Below are 26,470 nucleotides of genomic sequence, written 5' to 3'. Positions count from 1 at the left end.
TTTCTACGCTTTACCTTTCGTTTTGACTTTTCTGTACTTCGGCTTTTTACATTTTGAAATCCTGTGAAATACACTTTTGCGTATTTAAAAATTCGATATTGTTACCCTTTTTTCTGATTTTTCTACATTTTTCACTTCACCCGAATTCATCAGTTCTACACGACGTCGAATACGATGTTGTTCAACGCTGATTGTATCACGATAACGCACAAACGTCGTAGAAATCATTATTTACAAATATACGGGAGTTTTTAAAAAAATAACCGGGAATATACGAGAATTTTAAATTCTGATACCGTTGGACACCCTGGTATACATTTTCGCGAATATCACGAGATATGCCGCGGTATCAGATATGTTACGAATTGGAAAATATCGAACGTTACTCATTTATAAAGTATCTCGTAATTTTTAACATCTTGAATGTCTATTCGTGTAAAACTACCTTTCAATACGAATCAAGCTCCAGTCACTTGAAATTCAGTGCCATGCAAGAATCTGGTTAGAACTCTGAAGTGTTTGTATTGCGAAAAGACGCCTTAGTCACTCACGAGGATCATGCCTACGATCAATGACGACACATCGCAAATTCTAAACGTAAAAAAAGATGTATGTTACCATTAGTTCGTTACAACATCATGACGAACTTTGCTCACCCTTCCTCAATTTTGCCAGCAATATTAAATTGCGTATTGTAATAGTCGCAGTACCGTTTACATTGATTATCTCGGTATTTTTTGGAAGTCACTCGTGTAGACTCTTTCCGAAATACGCTATTGAGTGATATCGGAATCCTTGACCGTCCCCAGAAATCGGATAAGAGTACCTAACGAAATTCTCACATGACCAGAAAACATTTCCCAAAGTCATTAGGGTTTGAAAGAAAAATTTTATTCCCAAAAAAAAGATAGTATGTCCGTAAAAAAAATATTTCCTTCGTTGTGGTTGATCGACGGTCGAGTTTCGAGAGCGTTAGATTTGTGACCTTATACACCCGAATAAGTTGAAGTGAGTTTCTGGTTTGGGCTTTTAATTAATAAAACTTGGGCAATTTGTAATAATTTGCAAAGCCAAGTTGAGCTACTAATTCAACCAGCAACGTATAACTGTACAGTAAATGCGTGTTCTGATTACCGTGCGTGATATTTGTGACTTTTTTATTTTTATTTTCTTCTTCATTCTTTCTACCTGGCCTCAAGTTTTAATGAAACTAAAAGTAGTTTTTGCCATAGAATTTCATCAACTCTAATGTTCTTACTTTTGCACGTATATATACGAGGTGTGTTCAAACAATAACATGAATTTTGTCATGTTGCGTATTGCAGTAGTCCGATTCGCACGATTTTTTCGCTGTTTTGTTGGTAAATCGTTTGAAAAATTGCTACACTGTGATAGCCATATTGGATATTTAGTCTATTATCGGCTCTCAAAAAGATTACATGTGTTTTGGTAGGATCGGCGATTTTGCAAATGAAACAGAGAATTTGTATTAAATTTTCCTATAAGAATTTCATTGGTTGTTCTTGACCTTTTGGCCGAAACAACACTGCAATGATACCCCAGCCTCCATATTTGCCAGACATGGTTTCGTGTGACTTTTTTCTGTTCCAAAAAATAAAGAAAATCTTAAAGGGTCGTTGTTTTTAATTTTCTTTTTTTTTTGCGCACCTCGTATGTAGAAACAAATCGAAAGGTAATGTTTTATTTTTCCTTCGAACCCAGAGATCTGGGTTTTACCTCACACGTATCAACGTAAGTGATGATAATGACGTGCGCATGCCACCGTAATTTTTCTCGCCAAGAGGAAAAAGGAAAAAAAAATTAATGAATAAATAAATGAAAGCAAAATGAAAAAGCTTGAAGTTGTGGCAGGTACTCGGTGTGACAAGATAAACCGAGTAAACGCGACGTAAAAATTTTAACACTACGTGTGTGTCGTGTATACGTATCTAGAAAGTTTAACCGGGCTTGAAAACTAGATCAAAGCGCAGCTCGAGACTGGCAAGTGAACGGCTTATTCGTGTAGACCGCTTCCTCTTATACCTACGTCGTACTACCGAACGTTCAGACGTTTTTATTCTAGCCGTATTCAGTGCTAAAGAACTTGGAAAACAAGCTGAAAAAGCTCCTCCCTTGCAACCACACGGGCCGCAGTATTAAAAGACCTTGCACCATGAGTTTAAGATACGTGGGACGTACAGTCTGGTCGAAAAAGTGTTGATACGAAAACGTGATAAAGTAAAAGGTGTGGAAGGTGTCACTAAAGCCAATTGGTTCTTACATCTAACCAAAAATGTTCTCGTCCGACACGAAGATTATTTTAGAAAACTGAAGTTAAACTGAAAACATGTCATTTTATATTAACAACGTCAAGAAATCAATATTTTTACCAGTTTCTTTTTTTTTTTTTTTTCGTTTGGTCTTGAATGATCCATCACGCTTATTTTATTCAAAAATTAATTCCTCCATACATCGTTTAACTTGAATTTTAGGCAATAATAATGTACTACTTGATAAATTGTAAGTTTATTATCTGTAAATTATAATTGTTGTATATATGGAATTTTTTCTTCACCGACCGACGAGCTGTAAAAGAAAATCATCCTAGAATATTTTTACAGAATTCATTTACGAATAAAATAAGCTGTATTGTTCATTTGGAACCTGACGAACTGAACGAATTTTTTTCAGTGCAAAGTAGCAGAATAACGCGATTTCTCTGACTTGATTAATAACACAAGGTTTTTACACTTGAAATTCAGTGTGTAGTATTATTTGTGCGTCATAGAATTTTTGAATTATATTCAAATCGGTAGATTAGTGTTGCACTTTTCAAACTTTTACGTTATATATAGTTATACTTTTATAGTTTTTTTGTTTTGACATATTTTTAACCTGTTTCTACGTCCCGTACATCCTTGTCATGAATAAATTCCATACTCATGTTGTCGGTCATTTTTCATGAACTCACTATGTAGACTAGCGACATGAACAAGGATTCAGAATTCTTAAATTTCACATCAATTGAAATCGCAATGACGTAACGCTAATTTGCGAGCCAAATTTTTCAGTTATTCTACGATTCTAAAGCACTTCCCGTCTCGATTTTCGATTTGACGAATCTCCCGTTTCTCAGGAGAAAAAGCCTCCACCGCAAGAACAACGGTAATTGAAGTAAAAAATTAATTTCCTACGAACAGTAATCATCAACTGCCGATGACCGGTATCATGGAATGAGTTTGAAAAAACGCAAGGCCGTTTATCCACCTTACTAACTTTCTCCGTTGGTTTGAAGTGACCGCGTCCTTTCCAGAAAAACAATACCAGCGTGACAATGAACAATCGTGCACCGGTCCCTTTAAAGTCGAAAGGTCCGCACCCACGAAGAGCGGTAAAGTTTTTGAAACGCCCTGTATTCGGTACACGTACCTCCGTATACCTATGCCAACGGTCCAACCAGGTGAACTAACGGTTCGCACTCGGTCTGCGGTTGAGTAACGGGCTTCGCGTCGCTATTAGTTGTACTTTTATTTCACGTCTCGAGGTCCTCGAGACACTTTATCATCGTTCGACATGGTGTTGATACTTCACCGCCTTGTACAAGTATCGCCAATGTTCTTCCGCGCAATCCCATCTCACACCGGTTGCAGTACTTTAACTGCCGGTTCGTCCGTCTATCAGGATTTAGCATCGGTACGCACGAGTTAGGTGAAAGTAGGTGTGTATGTATCTCTCAACGAGTCAAGTACCCCGGGTTCGGTAACGATGTCATCGCTCGCACTTGATAAATGTGTCGTTGAATTTTGACAAAGCTCCGAACACCTCTTTCTGACTACCGTTCGTGCAGGAAACGTGAAACCAGGAACTTGGCTATCATTCGAACCGGTGAATACTACACTATAAAAAATAGTAATTGTAAAATTGTCTCACGTTGGCCGGTATGGACTGCTATAGAACAATTATAATTACAGTAAGTTCGGAAATTCAAGATCAAGATAGCGTTGGGTTGAGACCAAATTATAATGCGTAAAAATCCATGCCGCATTACTTTTACAGCGAGTTGATTTCCTGTGCCTCGAAACACTCGTCACTCCTTCTTCCTTACCCACCTTGAAGGACTTCCTCAATCGGTTTATCGCTCATCTTTTGCTGCGTGTTCACGGTGCATGCGGAATTACGCGTACTGTGAAAGCAGCGTGTAACGCGTTCGCGGAGGAAGAAAGGATAGGATAGGATAGGCAGCTAGGCAAGCAGGCAGTCAGGCAGGCATATCCCTCGTCACTCCTTGCAACGATGCGATGGTGAATTTGTACGGTGGTACCGCAATTGCGAGGATGGCGCAACCAACCACCACGGATTGTCGGGGAAGGTGAACGTACGATGGGGGTCGTTGACCTTGCCCGGTGCCTCTGCCCCTCTCGGTGTCCCCTTCGTTTCGTTCCTCCGCCACTCGACTCTTCTTCCGGCATCGCGGAAACTTCTGAAAATTCTACGTTGCCTCAGAAGAAACTTCGTCGCTGCTGAGCTTTTTCTCACTTCTCACTCCATTTTCTTTAATTTTTTTCATTCGAGACGGAGAGAGACTGAATTCGCGATGAACGTCGGGGAGGCATCATCCTGAAAAAGAAGGGAGACGACTCTCTTCTTGAGTTCGTGTTTTGTTGCATTCTTACGTAACAATTCCTTTTTTACTTTTTACTTTTTAGTATTTTCTTTTTCTTCTTTTTTTTATCACCTCTTGTCCCTACCTTCGACATGCTGCTGCTCGTGGTTTTCTAGTGCAGCTCGCACAGACTACTTGTCTTTATCGTCGTGATTACAGTTTCGGTGCAGTACTTTTCTTTTAGCTTACTCTTCACCTTTTAGGAAATTACATGGCTACGGGTACTTTCGAATTTTTACTGTTTTGAGCCAAAGTTCCGACTTTCCTGTGTGACGCCTTATTTTAATCGAGGATAGAAGTTATGATGCTGTTTAATTTGGTTCTTAATTCAGCTTCGTCTCAAAAGTAGATGATGAATCTTTTGGCGATTAAATTCCATATTTACATATCTACCTAACTAATCATTCATTAAGCTATATGGTACTTCTAAGCTATCAGAAAATATTCACTTCTGTAGGGGTTTGTAATTCTAAATTTATAAGATCCTATTTTCTATCTGTTAACCATTACAGAATAAAATTGCCTTTTTTTTAAACGGAAATTCACGCAACATACGTCATATTTGACGAGTAGTAATTGAGATCTGGTTATTACTGTACCAATAACAGTGCGTCAAGCTCAATATTTGATAGGAAATAACAAGTTCCAGGGGTTGAAGCCCGAAAGAAAATATGCTGTACAAAAAATTACTGTCACAAACTTGTAAATTACTTAATTAATTGGACGTGAAACACGTTGATACGATGAAGGGTAAAAATTCTCTGTGTAGTGCAGCGATAAGTGAATTTGATTGAGTTTCAGAAAACTCTATCCCATATTGAAATCCACATCATTCTATTTCGTATGCCATCTAGTTTTTTGGGACTAAGTATCAACATTTTTGCTGTAATAGCAGATCAATTGGGTAGCATTTGCGGGTAAATCACATATCTTGTTGAGCTGACTGAATGGCAACAACTAATTGTAAATGCTTATCTTTCCCAGACAGACAAGCGTAAACAACAAACCTTGTTCATGTTACCAAATCAGTTTTCAAGAAACTTGCTAGCGGAAAACCTTCAGTCTCTTTTGTAGACAAAAACAAAAAAAAAGACGTTGAATTTACCAAATATGCAGAAATGCAGATTTAACCGTACAGTGTTGACAACAACTTTTTATATCGTTTTTTGTTGTATCAAATAACATTTATTTGAAAAATTTAATAAGTATTATTATATGTTCAATACTATGAGTAACCGATGGAACAAACTAAAGATTGTTTTCTCTCATTTAACTTTCCAGCAACTCTTCCGCAGCCAACAACAAGCGGCGACACCCCAACAACTTCAGCTGCTACAGCAGCAGCAGCAGCAACAACAGCAGCAACAATACTTGGCAGCATCTCAAGCGCAACAGCAGCAACAACAACAGCAAAATTTCCCAACTGCTCCTTACGCAGTAATCAGTGGGCAGGAGCCTTACGTAGGGGCATTGATCACTGGAGCACCACCTGTTGTTCCCCAGTATTATGGAGTCGCACCTTGGGTCTATCCAGCAGGTCTCCTGCCACAAGCTCCGCCACAAGCCGCTGCTCCACCACCCCCGAGGAGACCCTTGACACCCTCTTCGGCTGCTGCAGCTGCTGTCGCTGCTCAGGACACTGCAAACAACTTGGCTCAAACGGTCAGTAGTACGAATATTTTCTTGTCTTGACAGACGTGAGTATTATCATGACCAAAGTATTACGCCATTAAAGTGAACTATGTTAGTATGAATTATGTGAATGGTTTTTTTTTTTTTTTTTTTGACACCTCGCCATGTCATCATCGTTAAAGTCGATAGTACTGACCTACTATTTTATTGAATTTTACTATTTCAGTAATGAGTTTTGTCACGCTACTGATACTCTTTCATACTAACTGGACAGTAGTAATCATTTTTTGTAAGGGAGAGTTCATGGCTAGTCGCTGCTTACCGCTTTTAACCATCAACGGTAATTGGATGTTAGGCATGATACATAGAAAAGCCCCAAATTAAAATGGCTTGAAGTTTTTGTTGGGCAATAAACATATTGTGGTAAATTTCGCAAGCTACTTTTTAATCAGTCTTCAAATTGTTTGTTTGATGAATATATTTTTATCATTTTTCTGAGCAAATTTTCACTCCTATCAAACCTGCGCTTACAATGATAATGTAACTAGTTCTAAATAGAAATACCAAGTTATTGCTACAGTAACAAAGTACCGATGGATGAATTTCAGGTTCAAGGACAGTATCAGGTGATACCTGCTTACTACGATCAAAATGGATCAATTGTTATGGGAGGCGTTCGCGGACTGGGATCAGCTGCAACTCCAATGAGATTAGTCAGTCCAGCACCTGTTCTTGTTAACAGAGCACCATCTCAACCTCAGCCAGGTCCTCCGGCGCCTCCACCGCCTAGTCTATATTCACAACCAACTCCAACATCGCATAGCAATGCAACACCTGGAGAGTGTTTAGGTGAGCAAAACGGTATTAGGATTCATAAAAGTCGTGACCTTTTGAAGAGGATGTTGAAAATCGTTACTCGCTTTCGCCAAGTGCTTTAAACGCGCTATTAATTTTTCGTACGTTAATAACTTTACTGAAAATTACCAATCATCCACAGTCGTTCGGTTATTCAATTACCACTGAACATTCTATGGACACTCAAACAAAGACAATGCAAATTTTTGATAAGTATTATTATTTTGAGTTTGCATGAAGAACCTGTTTAACCGGTAATGTGAGCTAAATCAAATGATAAGTTCAGTTTATGGATGAAATAAATTCAGTAAACGAATTCGTAAAATTTTGGGACATGCATTGAGAACGCGTGTAAAGCACCACCTTAAAAATAGACAAAAATATTGAAACAACCTGATTGTACAGTGGAAGTGGTCAGTGTATGTAAAGCAGCCGCTTCAAATACGCACCATGCAATTCTTTTTTTTACCGTATAAAATGCCTCATAATTGTCCTCCACAATCCTAACTCCTCTCAATGGCTCCTTGTTTTTTTTTTTTTTTTTTTTTTTGTATTTTTTTTTAGATAAATCGTCCACTCACCTTATGTCTGATTATGAAACTCGTTACATTCCTTAAGAAAAATATTCACTTTGTGTTTACTTCTGCCAGTCTGCATTTCCGCTTTCCATTTGATTCGTTTACATCTTTTTTTTAGGTTCTTCAATCATTTTCACACATTGATCGGAAAGTACATTACTCGTTTCACTCACTACATTTTTATTGAAAGTATATTTACTATTATGTTGAATGCATTTGCCGTAATTGAAGTAGCTCAGGCTGGAGGAAATACAGAATTTAATTCCACGGTCGAGATGACTACAAGAGTAATAAACTATAATTCCAAGATAACTTTGCCATTGACATTAACATGGGCGTCCTCTTCAGTCAGGCTCATACTGCATACATTCATAAAATCCTTAAACATTATTTGGAATCTATTCTTAATTTTTATTTATAGCATCAATTCAGTTTACACGTTATTGCTTGGCTATGTTTGTCCTAATTCTTTCACTTACCGGAATGAAATATACATTCCTTTGATCCTGGGATCCGTACATCATGTGTAGTAAAGTCGTTATAACCTGGTGCCAAATGTTAATTTACTATTGTTCAACGATTCGTCAATGTTCATCGTAATCAAATCATCAAAACTTTGTCTCATTATTTCATTTCCCCCCATCCACTTGAGATTTTTGTATAATTATTTGTTAGCTATGTATATGTGTCAGGGAAGTTTATTTGGTATTCTTCTTTATATGTCATGTGGTTTGATTTCTTATTCAGAATTAAAATTAAATTTATAAATCACCTAACACATGATGTTCAAAGTGTCTTCACATGACACAAGATATTTTATACATTTTCCGTGATATTCATTTTGTCAATATGACCGATCTTAACTCCCTGTACATAAACCACAGAAAATCACGAGTGTCGTTGCTTCTGGATATATTTTAAAGGATATAAAAATTATTCAATGCTATGTTACTTGGTATCCAGGCATCTTGAAATTTTGAAGATTTTGAATAAATATCCAGATATTCGCCTAGTTTTAATTTTACGTAAGAAGAATACCTTGAACATTCTACTTTCGTCATGGAAATTCGTCAAAAAATTTTCTATCATTCTTTTTCATGCTTCTAGTTTTTGATAATTTTCGGCGATTAATTCGTACACTCTGACAAGTGAGTACGATTGGTGAATACTTAAAATTTTTAGACATCCTCACTATATACCATCCAAATATTGAACTCAATTTCTAACAAGAATCAAACTACACACTATTGGTTTCGTGCATAAGAGTTAACAGAAAAAATAGTAATTTTGATGTGTATATATACATGTACATATATATATTGACAAGCACGCCCTGTATTAATAACATTGTGTCTAATGTAAATTCGGTGCTGAAATAGCTAATAACAGGTAGCAGGTTGGTAACGTTGCTAATTAATTAGTGAACTAAGAATGCGTGTGGTCTGGGGGCTTTTGGTGCAGGTCTGGCGTGCAGTGCAGCAGCTGCAGTGGTTCAGGCACAAGCAGTTGCCGTGCAACAAGCACAACAACAAGGCTCTGGATTAGCTGCTGGCTTAGCAGCACTAGGGTATGGTGGATCCCCGCTAGGTGCGCTGGGGTCTCCCGCCCAACTACAGAGTACAGGTATGGCTGCATTTACAGACAGAAAACGGATTAGGGCTGCATGGTGATTTCAATTTTCACAATCAATGTTCTCCCATTGGACACGCCCATTTGCACATTTTCCACCACTTATATTCCCAAAAACTATATGGCTGCATTTTTGTGTATTCGATATGTTGGACGATGTCAGATAATAGAAACCTATCACCGTTTGTTCATAGGATTAGGTCTTGGAGCTTCATCTACTGGGAGAAGGGATTCCTTCGATAGAAACACGTCAGCCTTCAGTCCAAGTCTCGAATACAGTAGAGCTAAATGGCCTCAAAGCTACGGTGCACTTGGTAAATAAATTATTAACTACTTGTTATCATCCGCTCTTTAATCATGTTCTAAAGTCATTATTAAAATATTAAACTGCTAATATGTGCAAATTATCTTACCATTGAATAATGAATGATGTAATGTTTCTATGAAAAACTGTGGCTTATCATCTGAAGTGATTTTACGATTTTTATCAATCAAACGGGAACTCCACTTGATGTCGATTTAATTTAGTTAGTTTTATAGATGAATGTACAACAGAATGTTATGCATTGTAACACTTGACAACGACGATTATCATTTTATTTGCGTAGGAACAGTAACAGCATCGCCAAGTCCTCTAGGACTATCTTTGACGCCACCGCCGGCTCTTGGAGGTTCCTTGGGTGGATTGGTAGGAGGTGCAAGTCGTGTGTCTGCTGCCCCTGGTGCTGAGGCCAAGTTTAGGGCCAGCGCAGTTCCTGCTTTAACAGCTAACGGTGTTTTTGGATCTAGTAGCTCGCTCTTTCCAACTTTGGTAGGAAAACCTGGGCGCAGCGGAGCTACCGGAGTTGGAGATAAAGGTGCTGGCGGTCGTTCTCGTTTGCTTGAAGATTTCAGAAATAATCGGTAAGTTTTCCAACTAATTGTGCAAATCATGTTTTTCTGTTTACAATTATTCAGAATAAAGGTTTTAAATAAAATTTTATCATGCTTTGATCTTTGCAGGTTTCCGAGCTTGCAGTTGCGTGATTTAGCTAATCACATTGTGGAATTCAGCCAAGACCAACATGGTTCAAGATTCATTCAGCAAAAACTAGAACGAGCATCTGCTGCCGAGAAGCAGCTAGTATTTCAAGAAATTTTGGCATCAGCCTATTCCCTGATGACTGATGTATTTGGAAATTATGTTATTCAAAAGTTTTTCGAATTTGGTACACCCGAACAAAAATCTACTCTTGCCCAAAAGGTGAATAATAAAGTCTTATACTTACACGTTCGCCAATTTTTTCGTAGAATATGTCTTCATTCTAAACTGATGCCCATGAATCTAACAAACTATCGATAACAAATATGAGAAGTGAATAAAGTGTCTCGAACTCCATGATGATAAATATGCGTGTCAGCTGACCGTCTCGGATGATTATTCACAAGGAAAAAATCTGAAACTCATAAAGTCAATAAATTGTCTCACAATTTACTCATTCAGGAATATTCCGTGATATGTAATATTTGCATTTCTAGGTCCGTGGTCATGTGCTACCATTGGCATTACAAATGTATGGTTGCCGTGTTATTCAAAAGGCGTTGGAATCTATCGGCCCTGAGCAACAGCAAGAAATCGTACGCGAGTTGGATGGTCACGTTTTGAAATGTGTTAAGGATCAGAATGGAAATCACGTTGTTCAGAAATGTATCGAATGTGTCGAGCCTCGCGCTCTTCAATTCGTTATTGGAGCTTTTGCTGGACAGGTATACTCCTTGAGTACTCATCCTTACGGGTGCAGGGTCATTCAGCGGATCCTCGAGCATTGTACTCCTGAGCAAACCCAAGGGATCTTACAAGAACTACACTCTGCTACGGATCAACTTATTCAGGATCAGTACGGGAATTACGTTATCCAACACGTACTTGGTTAGTATTTGTTTAAAAATGTTTCTTCAACCCTGGAAAACTGTCATGAACCTTAAAATGCCAAATTCTATGAATACCTTGGTGAAATAATTTAAATATTTGTGGATATGGTTTTTGTGAAACGGCTTTGCAACTCACATTTTCTCATCGAAAGATCTGAGCGAAATTTCGAATAAACTTATGGTAGCAAGCTGATGTAATGTCTATAAATTTGAAGTGAGTATTTAGAAATCTATAATCAGTGAATTCAGTAATGATTTTTGTTTCGGTGCTTATTACAGAACATGGAAAACCAGAAGATAAAGCTCAGTTGATTGAAAGTGTTCGAGGAAAAGTGTTGGCATTATCTCAACATAAGTTTGCCAGTAATGTGGTGGAAAAGTGTGTAACACATGCTACAAGACAAGAGCGAGCCGTGCTAATAGAAGAAGTTTGCGGCTTTAATGACAAGTGAGTTACTTTAATTTTTCATTGTGAAAAACATTTCGAGAACCACACAATGCTTTTAAATATCGCAGTACGAACAATCATGTGACTAAGATCAGGGGTTACTCATTTACTCTCAAAATCAGTGTTTTACCAAGTGATGAGTATTATTATCTACAAAGTTAATTCCTGTACAAATTTATCTGACGAAGATGAAAGCATAGGTATATGTTTTTATATTTGTAAATTGACAATTACTAGGGCTGTGCGGGTTTTCCGAAATCTCGGGAAATAAAGTTCGGATTTGAGACAGGTTTGTATCGGATCGGGTTTTTGGCGATCCCGGAATGGTTGGAAAACCCGTGATTTTTGGGAAACCGAAAATTTTGGAAAAAGCTTAATGTTAGGCAACCTAACTTCCTTAATATTTATAATATTGAACAAATACCAAATACTAAATGCTGATAGTGAATAGTATATCTGAATGACATCAATATTTTCAGTAAAACGCATATCATCTTTCATCGGGACATCCGGCAATCCAGAAAATTTTGAAAGAATTGATATTTTCCAGAATCCCGAGATTTTTATGAATCCCGATGTTTTCAGAACTCCCGGATTTACGTGAATACCGGAGTTTTCGGGATTTTCGAGAATCCCGAAAATTCCAAGATTACCCGACCCCAAACTAATAGATTTTTTCTGGCCCAACCCGACTCGAAGAATTCTGGTACCCGCACAGAGCTAATAATTACCAATGGATTACAACATAATCTTAATCCTTCTGTGGAATAGTAACTTTTAGATTTGCGCATTACCGAAAAGACTTTAGCATGATGAAAGAATCTGATTTTCAATAGGGAACCTGCATGCAACTGCAACGCTACCGTTCTATTCGTTTCAATTATTCAAAATAATTGTAGTGGTCGAACTTTGCGCAACTTAATAGGAAAAAATAGTATACGGTACTATTTCTGGCGTTAATATGGCTCGTAAAAAAAAACTGTCTTGGGGAATTCATTATTTTTCATTCTACTTTCGAATAAAATTAAAATTAAAAAAACCTGCAAGTTCCCTATTCTAAGTAATCTTTATGCGCTGCTAAGAAAAATAATGGTCTTTTGTTACACATCAATTTTGTACTAACGAAAGTACTTCAACGTATATTGGTACGATAGTTACATGAAATTGCTTGTATAGACTCCTAGTAGCTCGTTATTTTTATACGGGAAAAAAAACTAAGATGAACTTCAAATTCATCTTCATTACTAAGTGAGATGAACCGACTATCTAAGATGGTTATTTTAGATAATGTTACCTACATTGTTAATCTACAACATTGCTCGCAATTGTTCATGAACTTGAAATTGAAGTGAACAATCATTCACGACAGTTATAGTTGATAATTAATTGAAGATAAGTAGCATTAATGTGTTAAATATTATCTGTTTTTTGTTCTAGCGCTTTGAATGTTATGATGAAGGATCAGTATGCTAATTACGTTGTACAGAAGATGATTGACGTGGCAGAACCTGCCCAACGGAAGGTCTTAATGCACAAGATTCGGCCGCATCTTGGAAGCCTTCGCAAGTACACCTATGGGAAGCACATAATAGTGAAACTTGAGAAATTCTTCATGAAGACCGCGTCTGCGATGGGTGTTACAACCCCGTCTGGCACCTCTACTGGAGCTGGAGATCTCGGGCCGATTGGTCCTCCAGCCTCCACTGCTGGTTCAGTTTCAACTCAGGCCCAACAACCTACTCAGGTTTTATAAATACGAAATGAATTCTTCGCACATCCATTCAACAATTTATTATCACGTGTCGAATAATATCTCGCTTAGCTTCAGTGTTGTAAATCGAAAATCAAAATGTGTTTGTTATTTTTGTGAAAGCGTTACCAAATTGCCACCCTTGTTGCACATAAGTATGTATAACGTATTTCAAATTTGGTGTTAAAATGCCTAATTGATTTAGAGAATTTAATTCCGTATTAAATTACACGTTATTACATATCTTTGGTAAAATTTTCCTATTCACATTTCGATTTTCGAATTTTCATACTCATGGCAGTCCGTTGTAAGCAAAGTATGAGATCCAGTCCATCTAATACAATGAATAACATTGCTGATTAATAATTCGCATTGTTGGAAGATTGTTTGAGTATTAAGACTTGAGAATGTTTTCTGAAATCATTATTTCTTACGGATATATCTGCATTTGGTGGATGTTGTGTCGTTTTTTCCTCCTTGTTTTTAAAATAATGCTTGATCGATTATGTTTCGTTGAAGAAGAAAAAAACTGTACCGTGACTTTTCATGGATAATAAATAGTAGGGATACCAACCCAATACATACCCCGGTATAGCTGAGCTACAATAAAGCAATCCCGCTATATACGGGCGAGTATTGGGTGGTATATATATATATATATAATCATATATATATAATCATTCGTGGACAAGAGGTGTAAAAATCCAAGTTCACATTCGGTACAGAAAGAATATGAGCGATTCACACAGCAGCTGAGGCTGCTAATTGGTAATACAATGATATACCTACCATTACAGTATTTAGGAGCAATCGCAATGTTGCTAAATACTGTGCTGTTTAGTTATTCTACACACAGATTGGCTGGATTCCACACATTGAATTTATTGATACCTATATTATAATATCCTCCAATCTTTCTCTCTTCTCTTTCAATTCCCCACCATCCACCCATGTTGAAGAGATACTAACGTCGAACTTAATCGGAGAAATCATTTTGGAGAAAAGATTGTGTAATAATTACGGAAGGTTTTGCACGTGAAACGTACTGTGCACAAAACCCCGATGGGTACAGGCATAAAAATCTTACGTTTTTGCAAATGTGTAGAGCTGGGATATGGTTGAAAACATGATTGAAAAAAAATCTATTTCACTATAGCGTGACGAAAAAAAAGAGTAAAAAAATATGACTTGAATAGAAAGTTGAAATGTCTAGACAGCTAGGGTAGACCATAGCGCTGCATGCATTTAATCAATGTAAGCGATGGGTAGAGTATATATAACATCTATGTTATGTATGTACACTGCCCGTGCAGGCGTAGTGTTATTGTTATTCTCATACTGGTTTTAAAATATCCACTGATTGGTTTGTGACACGAGAAAAAAATTTGGTAGGATTAGAGCCAGCTGTTATTTAAAAAGCTAGCATAGCGTTTGACATGGGAGTGAAGTTGAAGCACCCCTTCGGCCCTAACCTGACCTGATCTGACTTTTGACCTACCCTCTAATTTAAATATTTATACGTGTAATACCGCCGTTTCATATTTTTTTTTTTATAATTAAAAAAAAGAAATAACTTACAAAAATATTTTCGCCAGTGAAAAAAAAAACCACGGGATATTCAAAAGATTTCTCTTTTCATTTCAGCACAGTTTTCTCTTGTCTTTTTTTTTTTTTTTTTTTTACCCCTCGATCAAAAAATCATGTTAGTAGACAAATTTTGTAAATTGTGATATAAATAATTATCAAATGTGTATAGGTATGCCCCATTTCCCAAAACTCCTCTCCTCCGCCCCGCGAAGAACCATAAATTCAGTAATAATTTTATTTCATCATCCCTCCCTTCCTTTTTAACGGACACTGTGAATATTATGTATTATAATAATTACTAATTAATTAAATTAAAAATATGATTTATGTTCTTATGTCAGCATCTACTATTCTGCCCCCACTTGTAAAATAAGTCAAATTTTTCGACCAAGAGACATCTTCAAACAGAAGGCAATTGCTTCTTTCTCCCAAAACCACTAAATCCGCCTTTCGCGTGGAATATTTGAATATAATTGAATTTACTTGTATATTGTATAAATGAAAATATTCGGCTAAAAAATCAACAATTCAGCTCGCACAACATGTGTGTATTCCCGCTGTCCCTATCCCCTTCCTCGTTCCGAGTGTATTATATGACTAATTAAGGTGCACTGCTCGAAATGCTCTTCTGAATTCGAGTTCGAGAGATAAGATAAACAAATGAAAAGAAATTAGTGAACAAGTTGATTGGGGAAAACATGTACTTTCAATATTTTCGAATATTCATGATAAGGAAACACTACCTTTATTGAAATTTAAAAAGTTGGCGTGGTTTTTTTTCCCCTATCTTCTTTTTTAATCTAAAACAATCGAAAAAGAAACAAAAAACGTACCCCGTGATGACATAAATATGGTAAATGATGCAATGTCGCACAACGTGTTATTTGTGTTATGGTGACACTTGTATTATGTAGCTATCATTTCGTACCATATCTCACACGTAAGTAGGTTGATGAAATGAAGAGTAGTGATAGGACTGAGGAATGCTCTGAAAATAGAATAAATGCAGCCCATTCTTACAATCTCATAATCATTATAGTGCATCCATGAAACATACGCGGAGTCGTTGTAAATCTATTAATCCTGATTTCTATTTATTGAAACAATTTTCTTTCGCGATATGAACAGAAAATGCAAGGAAAGCATGAATTTTTTTTTTTATTAAATGATAAAAGTAATTTTAATTTATTCCAAATGAAAACGCGTTGTGGAATGGAAACTTGACACATGCGAGTTGCGCAGATTGTAAAATTTAAAATATTTCGTTTTTATAAGTATACAATAAAATGCACCAAGGAAAAATCCGGCAACCAACTCAATGCACCACGATTTTGTATTAAAAAAAAAAGAAAAAAAGTTGAAAAAAAAATTTTGCGAATTTCTTTGTAAGATATTGTAAATAACGGTTAATTCGTGAAATTGAGAATTTCTCAGGTATGTACCCTACTCTTCTTTTGGGGAAATAGAGAGTAGCTATTATTAAAAAAAAAGTATAACAAACCGATCAAATAAAATTAGCGTGGGTGGAGTAGTAGCCTTAGACATTGTACAACAAACTTTATTATTTTCCAACACTACCGACTATCGGCTTATACATTGAAAGATCCCTCAACTAAAATATCACCAGAAGAAGGCATTTCGAGACCTATGCATAACGAATTTAACGTCACACCACATCCGGATTGACAGACATTCCAGCAACCCCTCGTTGACAGGATTAATAACACACAAATTATAAATATATAAAAATATTAAAATGAACATATAATTATAGTATAAGGAATACGGTTCCTTCATCTGTAAATCACGCGTCATCTGTAAATTAAAAAAACGCATTTTTTATCGCATTATTATCTCGTCGGATTAAAAGAAAAGAAAAAAAAAAAACCAACTGAAAATCGAACGCAAAATCTCTCTCATGTCTTATTACTAAGATTATTACTATTATGTTACTATAATTATTATTTGATTAATGCTTCTTTCTTTTAATTGTATTCATTATATGATGACTATTACTAATCACTAGGAATATGCTATATATATATATATATACATATACATATAGATAAGCAAACTGACATAACACATTATAAATATATGGTAATATAGACACCCTTGACTTTACTTAATGTTTAGTATCAACGTTAGTGAAAACATTAATATCTAATTGCTATATCTTTAACCTACTTAAGCTCCTTCAATTTATTAACATTTTTGATTATAAATAGTGTAAATTTTTTATATAGAGTGAAAAAAAAGAAAACATATTGACCGATAGCTCCAACCAGAGGCATGGTCATGTATAAAAACTGCATTTAATACACAGCCTTTCAATCTATTAATTATCTTTGTTATTTCATGCCTGGTTTACAAAGATACACTTCGTAAAAAGATGATAGTGATTCATACTTTGCTGGTAGATTTTACAGCAAGCATCCTTGTTTCAGATATATCTTGTTCAGATCCCTCACATTACTCAAATCACTCTGATGAATTTACAATCATTATTTATTATCCATGTGAATTACAAACCATTGAAACATCAGCATCAGCTATCCCAGATTTCCTACCAATTCATGTGTGTTTGACAATCTGCTGCAGTTTTCTCATTACTAGTAATAACGATAATGATGAAGTAATTCATAGTCATGGTTTTGTCCTAAGATAATTTTATTGATAAACTTTTACCATCCGTCTTACTTCTCGTTAATTAAAATCTCATTAGTGGTGAGTAGTAAAGAGATACCATCAAGTTTTAAGTGCGAAATTTTGTACCTTATACTAAACCGCGTAATTTGTGGATCAGGCATTTTTATTCTGGTGTCAAGATTTCGTTGCTATCGAAAAAAAAACTCCATGTCACTTTTTAATGAAGGAACAATGATTTACTAGACTTTGCAAACACCAAAACGAAAATTGATTAGTTGAATTTGCTGTACCGTAGTCAGCCACATCAACATACTTTGATTCTCTTAATGGCAGAGATATAGGCGCCTTTTGTGTGGCATGATTGTTCACTGTATAGTTTATAAATTATTTGTAATACTTGATATTCAAAAATTCATATATTCAGTTGGCTATATATATGAAGTTATATTTCACCCAGTGATTCATATACTGCAAGTCTTCGCTTTTGTATTTGTAAATCTAGTAATTGTCGAAAACTTCTTGTACATTGTCATTCTAGCATCATATGCATCTCACAGACATCTGCAAACTCGATTCACGCTCTTGGAAGAGGCTTTGCATATACAGATTAGAAATCTCACGTTCTAAACGCAACTGATGCCCCACAATTCATAAATCCTTACAGGCTAAACTGTTCTATTACATCCATAACAATTCGCTTCTCTTAATCACCAGTTTTTTAAAGCTAAATTAGTAATAAGTTCAAAAATTATAAATTTACTCTCATTCTTTACTTATGCGTAATCGTGATACGGGCGGAAAACGTTCACCCGTTCTTACAGTAAAGCTTTTCTTAAAGTGGTGAAAGATAGGATGACAGTTTTTGTATTGAAATGGGATGTGTAGTTGTGAAAATGAACGTGGAACACTTTCTGCCGATGAATATAGTGATTCGCTTTGCATAAGGTATTCATATTTTTTTTCTTTCACTGCACTAGATTCAGGATTGACAAAAAAAAACTGAAAATTGATGGTTTGTTACTGACTCTTTAATGTAATGGACGTTCTCATTTCAAGGAGTTTCGAACTCTTAAAATAATACTTTGAAATATTGAGTAGCATATAAATATTGATTATATATATAAATACATATATATATATATATATATATATATATATATATATCTGTATATGTATATCTAACTTTAACCTATTGATATATAAAATAAGTACTATTTAAACATTGTAACAATTGTATATGATTTTACTACATGCTAATTGTATTATAACAGATCTGCGACCTCCCACTTGTAGACACCCACCGGTTTAAACTACCATGCCGCTGAACACAGTTGAGAAAAAAAAATCATAGTTTCTTTAAATCTTGAAAGTACGGGAATTGTGCGCCCTGATGTTAAGACTGATGTACAGTAGCGCGCTATTCTCCAAATTACTATATTTCAATACATAAAATACAAAAATAAAACTCTCATTCTTAGAGGTAATTAAAAAAACACTGTACACTGGTTTAATGTATGCTGTTACAATAAATTACATTCTATAATATTTCATTCGAAATTGTAAGTTGATGTGTAAATTACACTGCACTAACATACGCGTCAATTTAACAACGGCATAATATTTGCTAATTGCAAGTGTTATCCGCCATTTTTCAGTTTCAAATGTGCATTCTGCAAAAAGAATTAATATTTCTTTTAGAAAAATGTTGGACCTTACAGGAACGAAATAAACGTCTTGAAAAATTGTTAGATATTATAGCAGCATACAATTACGGACCGGAAAGATTTAAAAGTGTAAGGTCGTTGAACGCAGTATATTTGAAATAGACAAGAATAAGTAGATAAGTGGGATGGACAGATACATGAAAAATTGAATAACTTGTATATTAGTGTATAGTATGTAGAAAGATTATGAAATAGCCACAAAAAAAAATCATTTTCGACAATGTTTTTTACAACAGGCAGTGTAGTGTGAGTAGAAATATGTCATTACATAACATTTTAAAACAAGCAATCAGAAACAGTACATTAAATCCACTATTAATTATCTGACTCACATGGTAGGTCCATAAAGTTTGAACACCCAACAAAAATAGATAATGTCCAAAAGCATAAAGAAACTAGACGTTGCGAGATTAATGTTTTTACAAGATATAAATGCTAAAAAGTTAAACAACGCCATCCTTAAGTAATCATTTTTTCAGTTTGTCTTACTTTTTTTTTGTTTCCTATCTTTCGGTCTTTCACTCATTTATATTTTCTTGTTTTTGACACTAATTGGTAGAATGAAGTGTACAGGAGGACAAGAGTGTTGGATGAAATTTTTCAAAGTAATACAGAAGAATAATCGAGTTGATTTTCTAATACATGAGACCTGAAAAAAAACAGATTTGGAAAAAGTTTAAGAATCTGATGTTTCTATATCCAATTCTACAAACTATTAACACTCTTAATACGGAAGGTGCATACTCAAGTGTAACACTGGCATGCAATCAAATATTCTTTTCCTGTACATTCTTGGATAGTGTTGGAGTGTTTCTACTACGATTTGGTCATATTTAAGTTATTTTGTGATTATTATTCAATATTATTTGCTGTGTTACTTAGCAGCAAGGCCTAGGCATACTTTTCATGTTGTGTCATTGGCGCATTCAGTGATGAATAACTTTCTTTCAATTATTTGTTCTTTCTTTTCAATTTTGTTCATTAAAGTTGCAACTGCATTTAACTCGGAAGACTTCAAGAAGTTACAGTCTTATCAGTTACCCTTTAAAGTCATTTAGTGCTGCGGGCTTCAGGGAAGCATTCTAAAAAATCACCTCTGATAATTATTGAAGATATAAATAATTCATTAATCAAGTTATAAATACTTCAGCATAGTTTTAAATAACGTTTGTTGCACTACGAAGGCAGATTGCGATGTAGATGCAGTTAATTAATCGTTATAATTATTAATTATGTCGTGTTTCATCGCTTGAGTTAAGTTCTTTTTTGTACGCAATGAGTACCTATCTTAGATCCTATTTATTCTCCTATTCGCCATTCAGCTCAAAACTAATTGCACGCAGGATAGTTCACATTGAAAAATCTGAATAAGGAACGTTACTATGTATATACTAAATTTCACTTAATATTTTACTTCAAAATAACCGAAAAAGAATAAACCAATTTTTAAAAAGCTTCTGAAAATTAATGTATCATTATATTCACAAGATCAATGCGATCAGTTTACAGAACTTATTTCGTTTTAAATATTCTGAAGTACATCGATAGTTAAATTGAAGAATTGAATTGGCATCTGATTTGTGCTTATCTAAAATCTTCTAAACTTTGATTCACATTTTTGGAACAGCAGAAGAATTCTATGCCAGAATCAACTACCCATATTTGTAGTCGTGGGTAGATGAAAAAAATGTTCCTAATAATTATCTGGTATTAGAGTATCTGAGTGCCTAATAAGTAATATTTCATTGAGAGATAAATTTTGTATATCCATAGAAACACTTCTAGAATTCGGTTCAAGTTCAATAACACACATGGTATAGTCGTGCTAGTTTGTTTTAATTCTAGCAGCATTTCATTCATAGCTACACACATGCTAAACACCTTGCATACACACACACACACAGACACATACACGTAAACATGCGTATTTTAAAAAATGGTAATGAATTAACGGTAATCTAAATGTAACATGTATATGATGGTTGTACAAATGTAACATTTTTTTCCATTGTGTATGATGAAGTTTTGGAGATTTAAAAAAAAACGAAGCAAAAAGTAACAAACAAAGAAATGGAATGTGTAGTTGGGAAAAAGACGCATGTGCGATAATCCACATTGTTTCGACAACAGATCGATCCATTGATTTAAACCGCAAGTGATTTACCGATAAATATAATTACTCTTAATTATTAATGAAGTACCATTTCTGTAATAACATTATGATATAAAACCATACATTGAATGGGAATTACTCACATCTTTTGACTTTAATTTTCACCTCTTATCCTTAAGGCTATTATCATTTACTTTTTTTGTAAAACAAGTCCAATCTCCATTGCAGTTCTGTATAAACAGTGGATGAACAGTAAGGCTACACATTTTTTATTAGTGAAATGACCGCTCCGAGTTACATGATTGTATTTTTGTATATTTTATTATTTATTTCCTAATCTTTGACATGTATATATGAGAAAATATTAACATAGTAAGATGTAGTAATATAAGATGTATAAATCAAATTCGCATGCACTTGCCTATGAAAAGCAACTTTCATGAACTATGCTTACATTCCCCTTAATATGTACATCAAACTACTAGAGTTCAAAGCAAAAGGCTCAGTTTCGATTAGGGTTTAATATAAATATCTTCATATAATGACTGTGTTTAATTAGAATTCCAGAATGAACTAGTATCCAGTGCTTTTCAATCAGCAGAGATGCTGGATTCCTCTAGCAGAGCAGTTAGTGGATTGTTCTTACAGGCAAAGAAATCAAAGAAACCCTGCGGCTTTCGAAACAGTGAGGTATCAACAGGTACGTTCAGCTTTAACGGTTCCTCGTGATCAATTTTATAAACTTTAACTACTTACCTTGAACTGGATTTATAATTTTGGATGTGCATTCATTATGAAAAAAATTTGGAAGGAAATTAGAACAAAATAGAGTACAGTTCACTCTGTGGTATCAAGATTTATTGTTGTAACTCTCATTCACAAAATGTTCACTATAACTCAGCGTCAAGAATATTTTCGTATATTTTTAATTATTCAAATTATAGCGCAAAAAAAAATGTAGACTGAACTCTGACATAAATTATCAGAATATCCTCGTATAATACACAATAATAAATCGTTGGTTTTCACATCAGCTTACTCACGTACTTCCCGTAATAACTGATAAGGAGAATGGATTAAAACGGTAAGCAGTATGGAAGAGTAAAAAAAAACCACTTGCAAATTATGTGTTATTGATAAAATCATACAGCTAATTGGAAATCAACAGGGCTATTCACTTTCTTCTTTGGAACGCTCCCGCTCCGATCGACGGGATTTCTTTTTACGCCGACTAGGACTGCGTGACTTGGATTTGTGCCGACGTGAACGCGATCTTGATCTGTGCCTATGCCTGGAAGGTATGAATAATTGTAGTATTTAAAAATTTCTTAAATATTTCCGATATTTGGAACATTGAATTATTTGATATTGCAATCCACAATCTACACTGAATACCACATTGCGGACGTTGAAGTTTATTTCATGTTGCATAAAAAAAATATCTGAATCACAAAAGATTGAAAATAAAACTATCTGGTAAAATAATTACCTTTCTTTGTGGCGATGTTGAGATCTCGATCTATCCCTGTCCCTATCCCTATCTTCCTCCTTCGAGACAGACTCCGTGTCCCTTTCTCTTGTCCGATCTCTTGACACAGACTCTCGTTCTCTGTCACGTTCTCGGTCCCTCTCTCTATCTCGCACCATGGAGTCTCTGTCCCTATCTCTATCTCTGTCTCTCGTTTCTCTAGAATCTCTCGGAGGTAAAAGAGTTGGTATTGCTATCGGCGGAACCATAGTAGGAATTGTTTTAGGGCCAGCATCTTTGTCTTCTTCACCTTCCGTTAATGGAATTGCAAGATTAGTTGGTTGCCATGTCTGAAATTTAAAATAATTTCAACCATCCACTAAAACAGCTAGCAAAATGTAACTCTATTTCTTTATTATACATTAGACAGGAAACATTTTTCAAGAAATGATTTTTTTAAAGAGGACTTGTCGAAAAATCATTTCGTATTGCAGCTTTTTACTAAAAACTTGGAGAAATACCGTGAATAACACAATTCGAAAAGTTGCCACTTATGGCTATTGCCAAGTATTTATTATAAGGTATCATCGTATTACTCATCAAAATCTTTTTAAAACAGATAAGGAAACTGTACGAGCACTATTTCAATCGAAGTGAACAATATATAGATAGAATGTGATTTTTCTTTGATCAAAAGTAATTAATAGATTTTTACTCACAAAAATGCAAAGTCACAAAATGATTGGTTTGGTCAAAATAGCATCATCCAAAAATAGTTTCAACGAATACAGCCAAGACTACCAAAATTTCGAACCTATGAAATATTAATGTACTTTATCTATCGTTTCAGCAAAGAAGCTGTTAAAAATACATGAATATATACCTAATTTCGAATTCTTAATATCATACTGCAAACATTTGTTGCAAGACTCATACAATGGGATTATGCATTTGAATATCTGTATTTTTCAAATCCAAAACTACACATGGCAATTTCTGTGACACAGCTATTTATCTAGACCGAATAGACAATCTAATCACATTTACTGAATTTATGATTCCTAAATTTTTTTGATGATAAACTCCATAGTTGAAACAATTCAAATAAATATATGGTGATTATTTTTTGAAATTCTGCTTGTGTAAAATTACACATGCGAATGTATTAATGAATTATTTATATCATTTAACGTTTTTGTGAAAACTGAAACAGAGATATCAGATTCGTATTTAGTATCGGAAAACTAATACAAAGGAATCAATTCAGCAAGTGTTGCTAAACAAAAAAAAACATTCAATTTTTGTAATATATCATTTCGACATGAGCAAGAAAAACTACTCACAGGATCATTTCCCCACTGGCTGTCCTGCGTAGGTTCGTAGCTTTGATAATAAGGATCAGTTTCCGGAATGTAAAAAGGAGGTGGTTCCCCGGCGTATCCTGGCGGAGGCATATCGAAGGGAGGTGGCATTCCTGCTCCAGGAGGAGGAACACTCATGTCAGGAAAACCAGGTTTTCTAGAGTATTCCCTTCTATCAGCAGTCATTACTTGAATAACATTTTCTTTAGGTGGTGATTTATCTAAGTTTCGTCTGGAGGCCAATCCAGAGCTTCCAATCACGTCTATAGTTCCTGCCATTTTGCGGCCAGGCGGTGGACCTGCCCTCTTGGGTCCCATGATCCCTGAATACTTACTATTATCGTTAGTAATTGCTACTTGCGGCACCCGGATTCCACCTCCTGGGTTATTGCCTCCTCCTCCTCCAGCGTTGAGTATCAACCCAACCCCAGATTCGCTACGCATTCGTTTTTGCCTTTCACAATATGCTCGCCATGTTTCTTCATTAAAACCGTAATTAAAGTAATCTGTTATATCTGCTCCAGGCTGCCTCCATGGTTTATCTTCAAGCTGATCCAAATTGAATTCGTGGGCAGGCATTCCATTGATGACTCCAATCGTTTCAAATTCATCGATGCTGAATTTTCCTGGCTGCTTGTTCAACTTATCTGGGGCACCGGTTGCAGCGGTTAGCATTCCACCGCGCTTTATATTTAGACTGCTATACGCCGGAGTGGATTTAATGTCTCCAATGACGACGTGCACATCGTCATCTGAATCCGAATCAGTTGCTGCTTCTCCATCTTCCTGGCCTGACATCTCTTTTGTTCCATTCTCGTTACTCTCTCTATCCGCATTACTTACTTCAGCCTCCAATTCTCCCATTTGATGGTTTTCTTGAAGCCCTGTGTCTTCAGACACCTGCAAACAAGTACAGTATATTTGTAAATTACTATGCACTGATTAACAGAATAAAATAAAAAAAAAATGGGGATTTTCTCTTGATTCAACTTTTCGAATATAAGCTGGCTAAGTTGCTTTTACTTTCTTTGAATATCACGGAAACATAGAATATTCATCATGAAGTACAAATGATGAAACATGACGCAGCATTGGGATAAAGGGATCATGGTCAATTTGATTTCTCATCCATGGACTTTTGGAAAATAGACCTTACTGGACCACGACCATGCTACTCGTTTCTTTTCTTGTTACATCCTAGGTTTCAGAAGAAATCCGTTGATCCCCTTTTACATTGTTATTGCATAATGAACCATTTTGACAAATTTATTTTAAATTAACCAGCTGGCAGTTTATTTAATTCACAATAAGCTTTAATAATTGAAAGACAGATATAATTAAAAACTTTTCTTGACTTTCACTTTCATTGTGAATGATGTTATCGAACAATGAACTTTCTTGATTCACTTGAACATTATCCGAAGTAGAATCCTGTGAGATTTTTCTTAATTTTCAAATTATTTGGAGTACTTTCCCATAAGTTTCACGTTAATTTTAGAACAGTACATTACTTGAAACAAATACTTCTTTTAGGCGTTTTCATGATTTGCCTTAAAATATCATCAGTTTTGTAGAATTTTGAATTTTGGAAGTGGAAAAGCACCGTAGGTAGCAATATCACGGTAAAATATATGCGATAATGAATCAAAATCTATGATTACGGCGAGGAATCAGTACAACTAACCTATAACCCAGACATGTTCCCAACTACCTACAAAAATAGATGTGTCAAAAAATGGACTCAACAAAGGATATACTGAAGCCATGGCAGGAAATTTAGCAGTTTAGTTGAATTTACGTTAATTGGCGACATCACGGGCCAAAGTAATGAACAGCAATGTAATAAGTCAAAATATAGGTTAGGTGAAATGCTTACTCCTGGTGGTCCGTCAGAAAAAGGTAATTGGGCACCCAAGACCAACGACTCTTGACATGAGTTGGGAGCGTCTTCATTTCTTGAGTTTTCCAAACTTGATTGAGCCGAGGAAACTTCTTTCCCATCTACCGAATCACCGTACAACCACTGATCCTCGCTTTCATCCGCCATCTTTCCAATCCCCGGCTATGCAACGGTCAGTACCACGGTCTTATATACAGGTCTG

The 26,470-nt window shown here is 35.4% G+C and overlaps 2 protein-coding genes across 10 annotated transcripts in view; one reads left to right on the top strand and one right to left on the bottom strand.

Moving 5' to 3' along the window:
• The window catches only part of LOC107227096 (maternal protein pumilio), a 107,364-nt gene extending 85,681 nt beyond the window's left edge, over window positions 1-21,683 (top strand). For 8 of the 9 annotated variants that reach the window (XM_046738864.1, XM_046738862.1, XM_046738861.1 and 5 more), the window contains 9 exons: window positions 5,945-6,325; window positions 6,904-7,144; window positions 9,190-9,351; window positions 9,552-9,671; window positions 9,966-10,260; window positions 10,360-10,600; window positions 10,876-11,266; window positions 11,548-11,716; window positions 13,154-21,683. In XM_046738864.1, coding sequence (XP_046594820.1) covers window positions 5,945-6,325; window positions 6,904-7,144; window positions 9,190-9,351; window positions 9,552-9,671; window positions 9,966-10,260; window positions 10,360-10,600; window positions 10,876-11,266; window positions 11,548-11,716; window positions 13,154-13,469 — 2,316 coding nt within the window. In that variant the 3' untranslated portion in view covers window positions 13,470-21,683. The remainder of the gene's footprint in view (window positions 1-5,944; window positions 6,326-6,903; window positions 7,145-9,189; window positions 9,352-9,551; window positions 9,672-9,965; window positions 10,261-10,359; window positions 10,601-10,875; window positions 11,267-11,547; window positions 11,717-13,153) is intronic. The other variant, XM_046738863.1, reaches the window with a different exon arrangement.
• A 697-nt stretch (window positions 21,684-22,380) lies between these two features.
• LOC107227103 (pre-mRNA 3'-end-processing factor FIP1) lies at window positions 22,381-26,470 on the bottom strand. Its single transcript, XM_015668148.2, has 4 exons — window positions 26,245-26,470; window positions 24,351-25,268; window positions 23,029-23,357; window positions 22,381-22,830 (listed from the first exon to the last, which is right to left on the bottom strand). The coding sequence occupies exons 1-4, from the start codon at window positions 26,413-26,415 to the stop codon at window positions 22,710-22,712; spliced, it is 1,539 nt and encodes a 512-aa protein (XP_015523634.1). The 5' UTR covers window positions 26,416-26,470; the 3' UTR covers window positions 22,381-22,709.

The sequence above is a fragment of the Neodiprion lecontei genome, chromosome 4 (genome assembly GCF_021901455.1).
Source record: "Neodiprion lecontei isolate iyNeoLeco1 chromosome 4, iyNeoLeco1.1, whole genome shotgun sequence".
Lineage (NCBI taxonomy): Eukaryota > Metazoa > Arthropoda > Insecta > Hymenoptera > Diprionidae > Neodiprion > Neodiprion lecontei.
The sequence above is the reverse complement of the archived record's forward strand: the minus strand, read 5'-3'. Positions and strand labels throughout refer to the sequence as shown.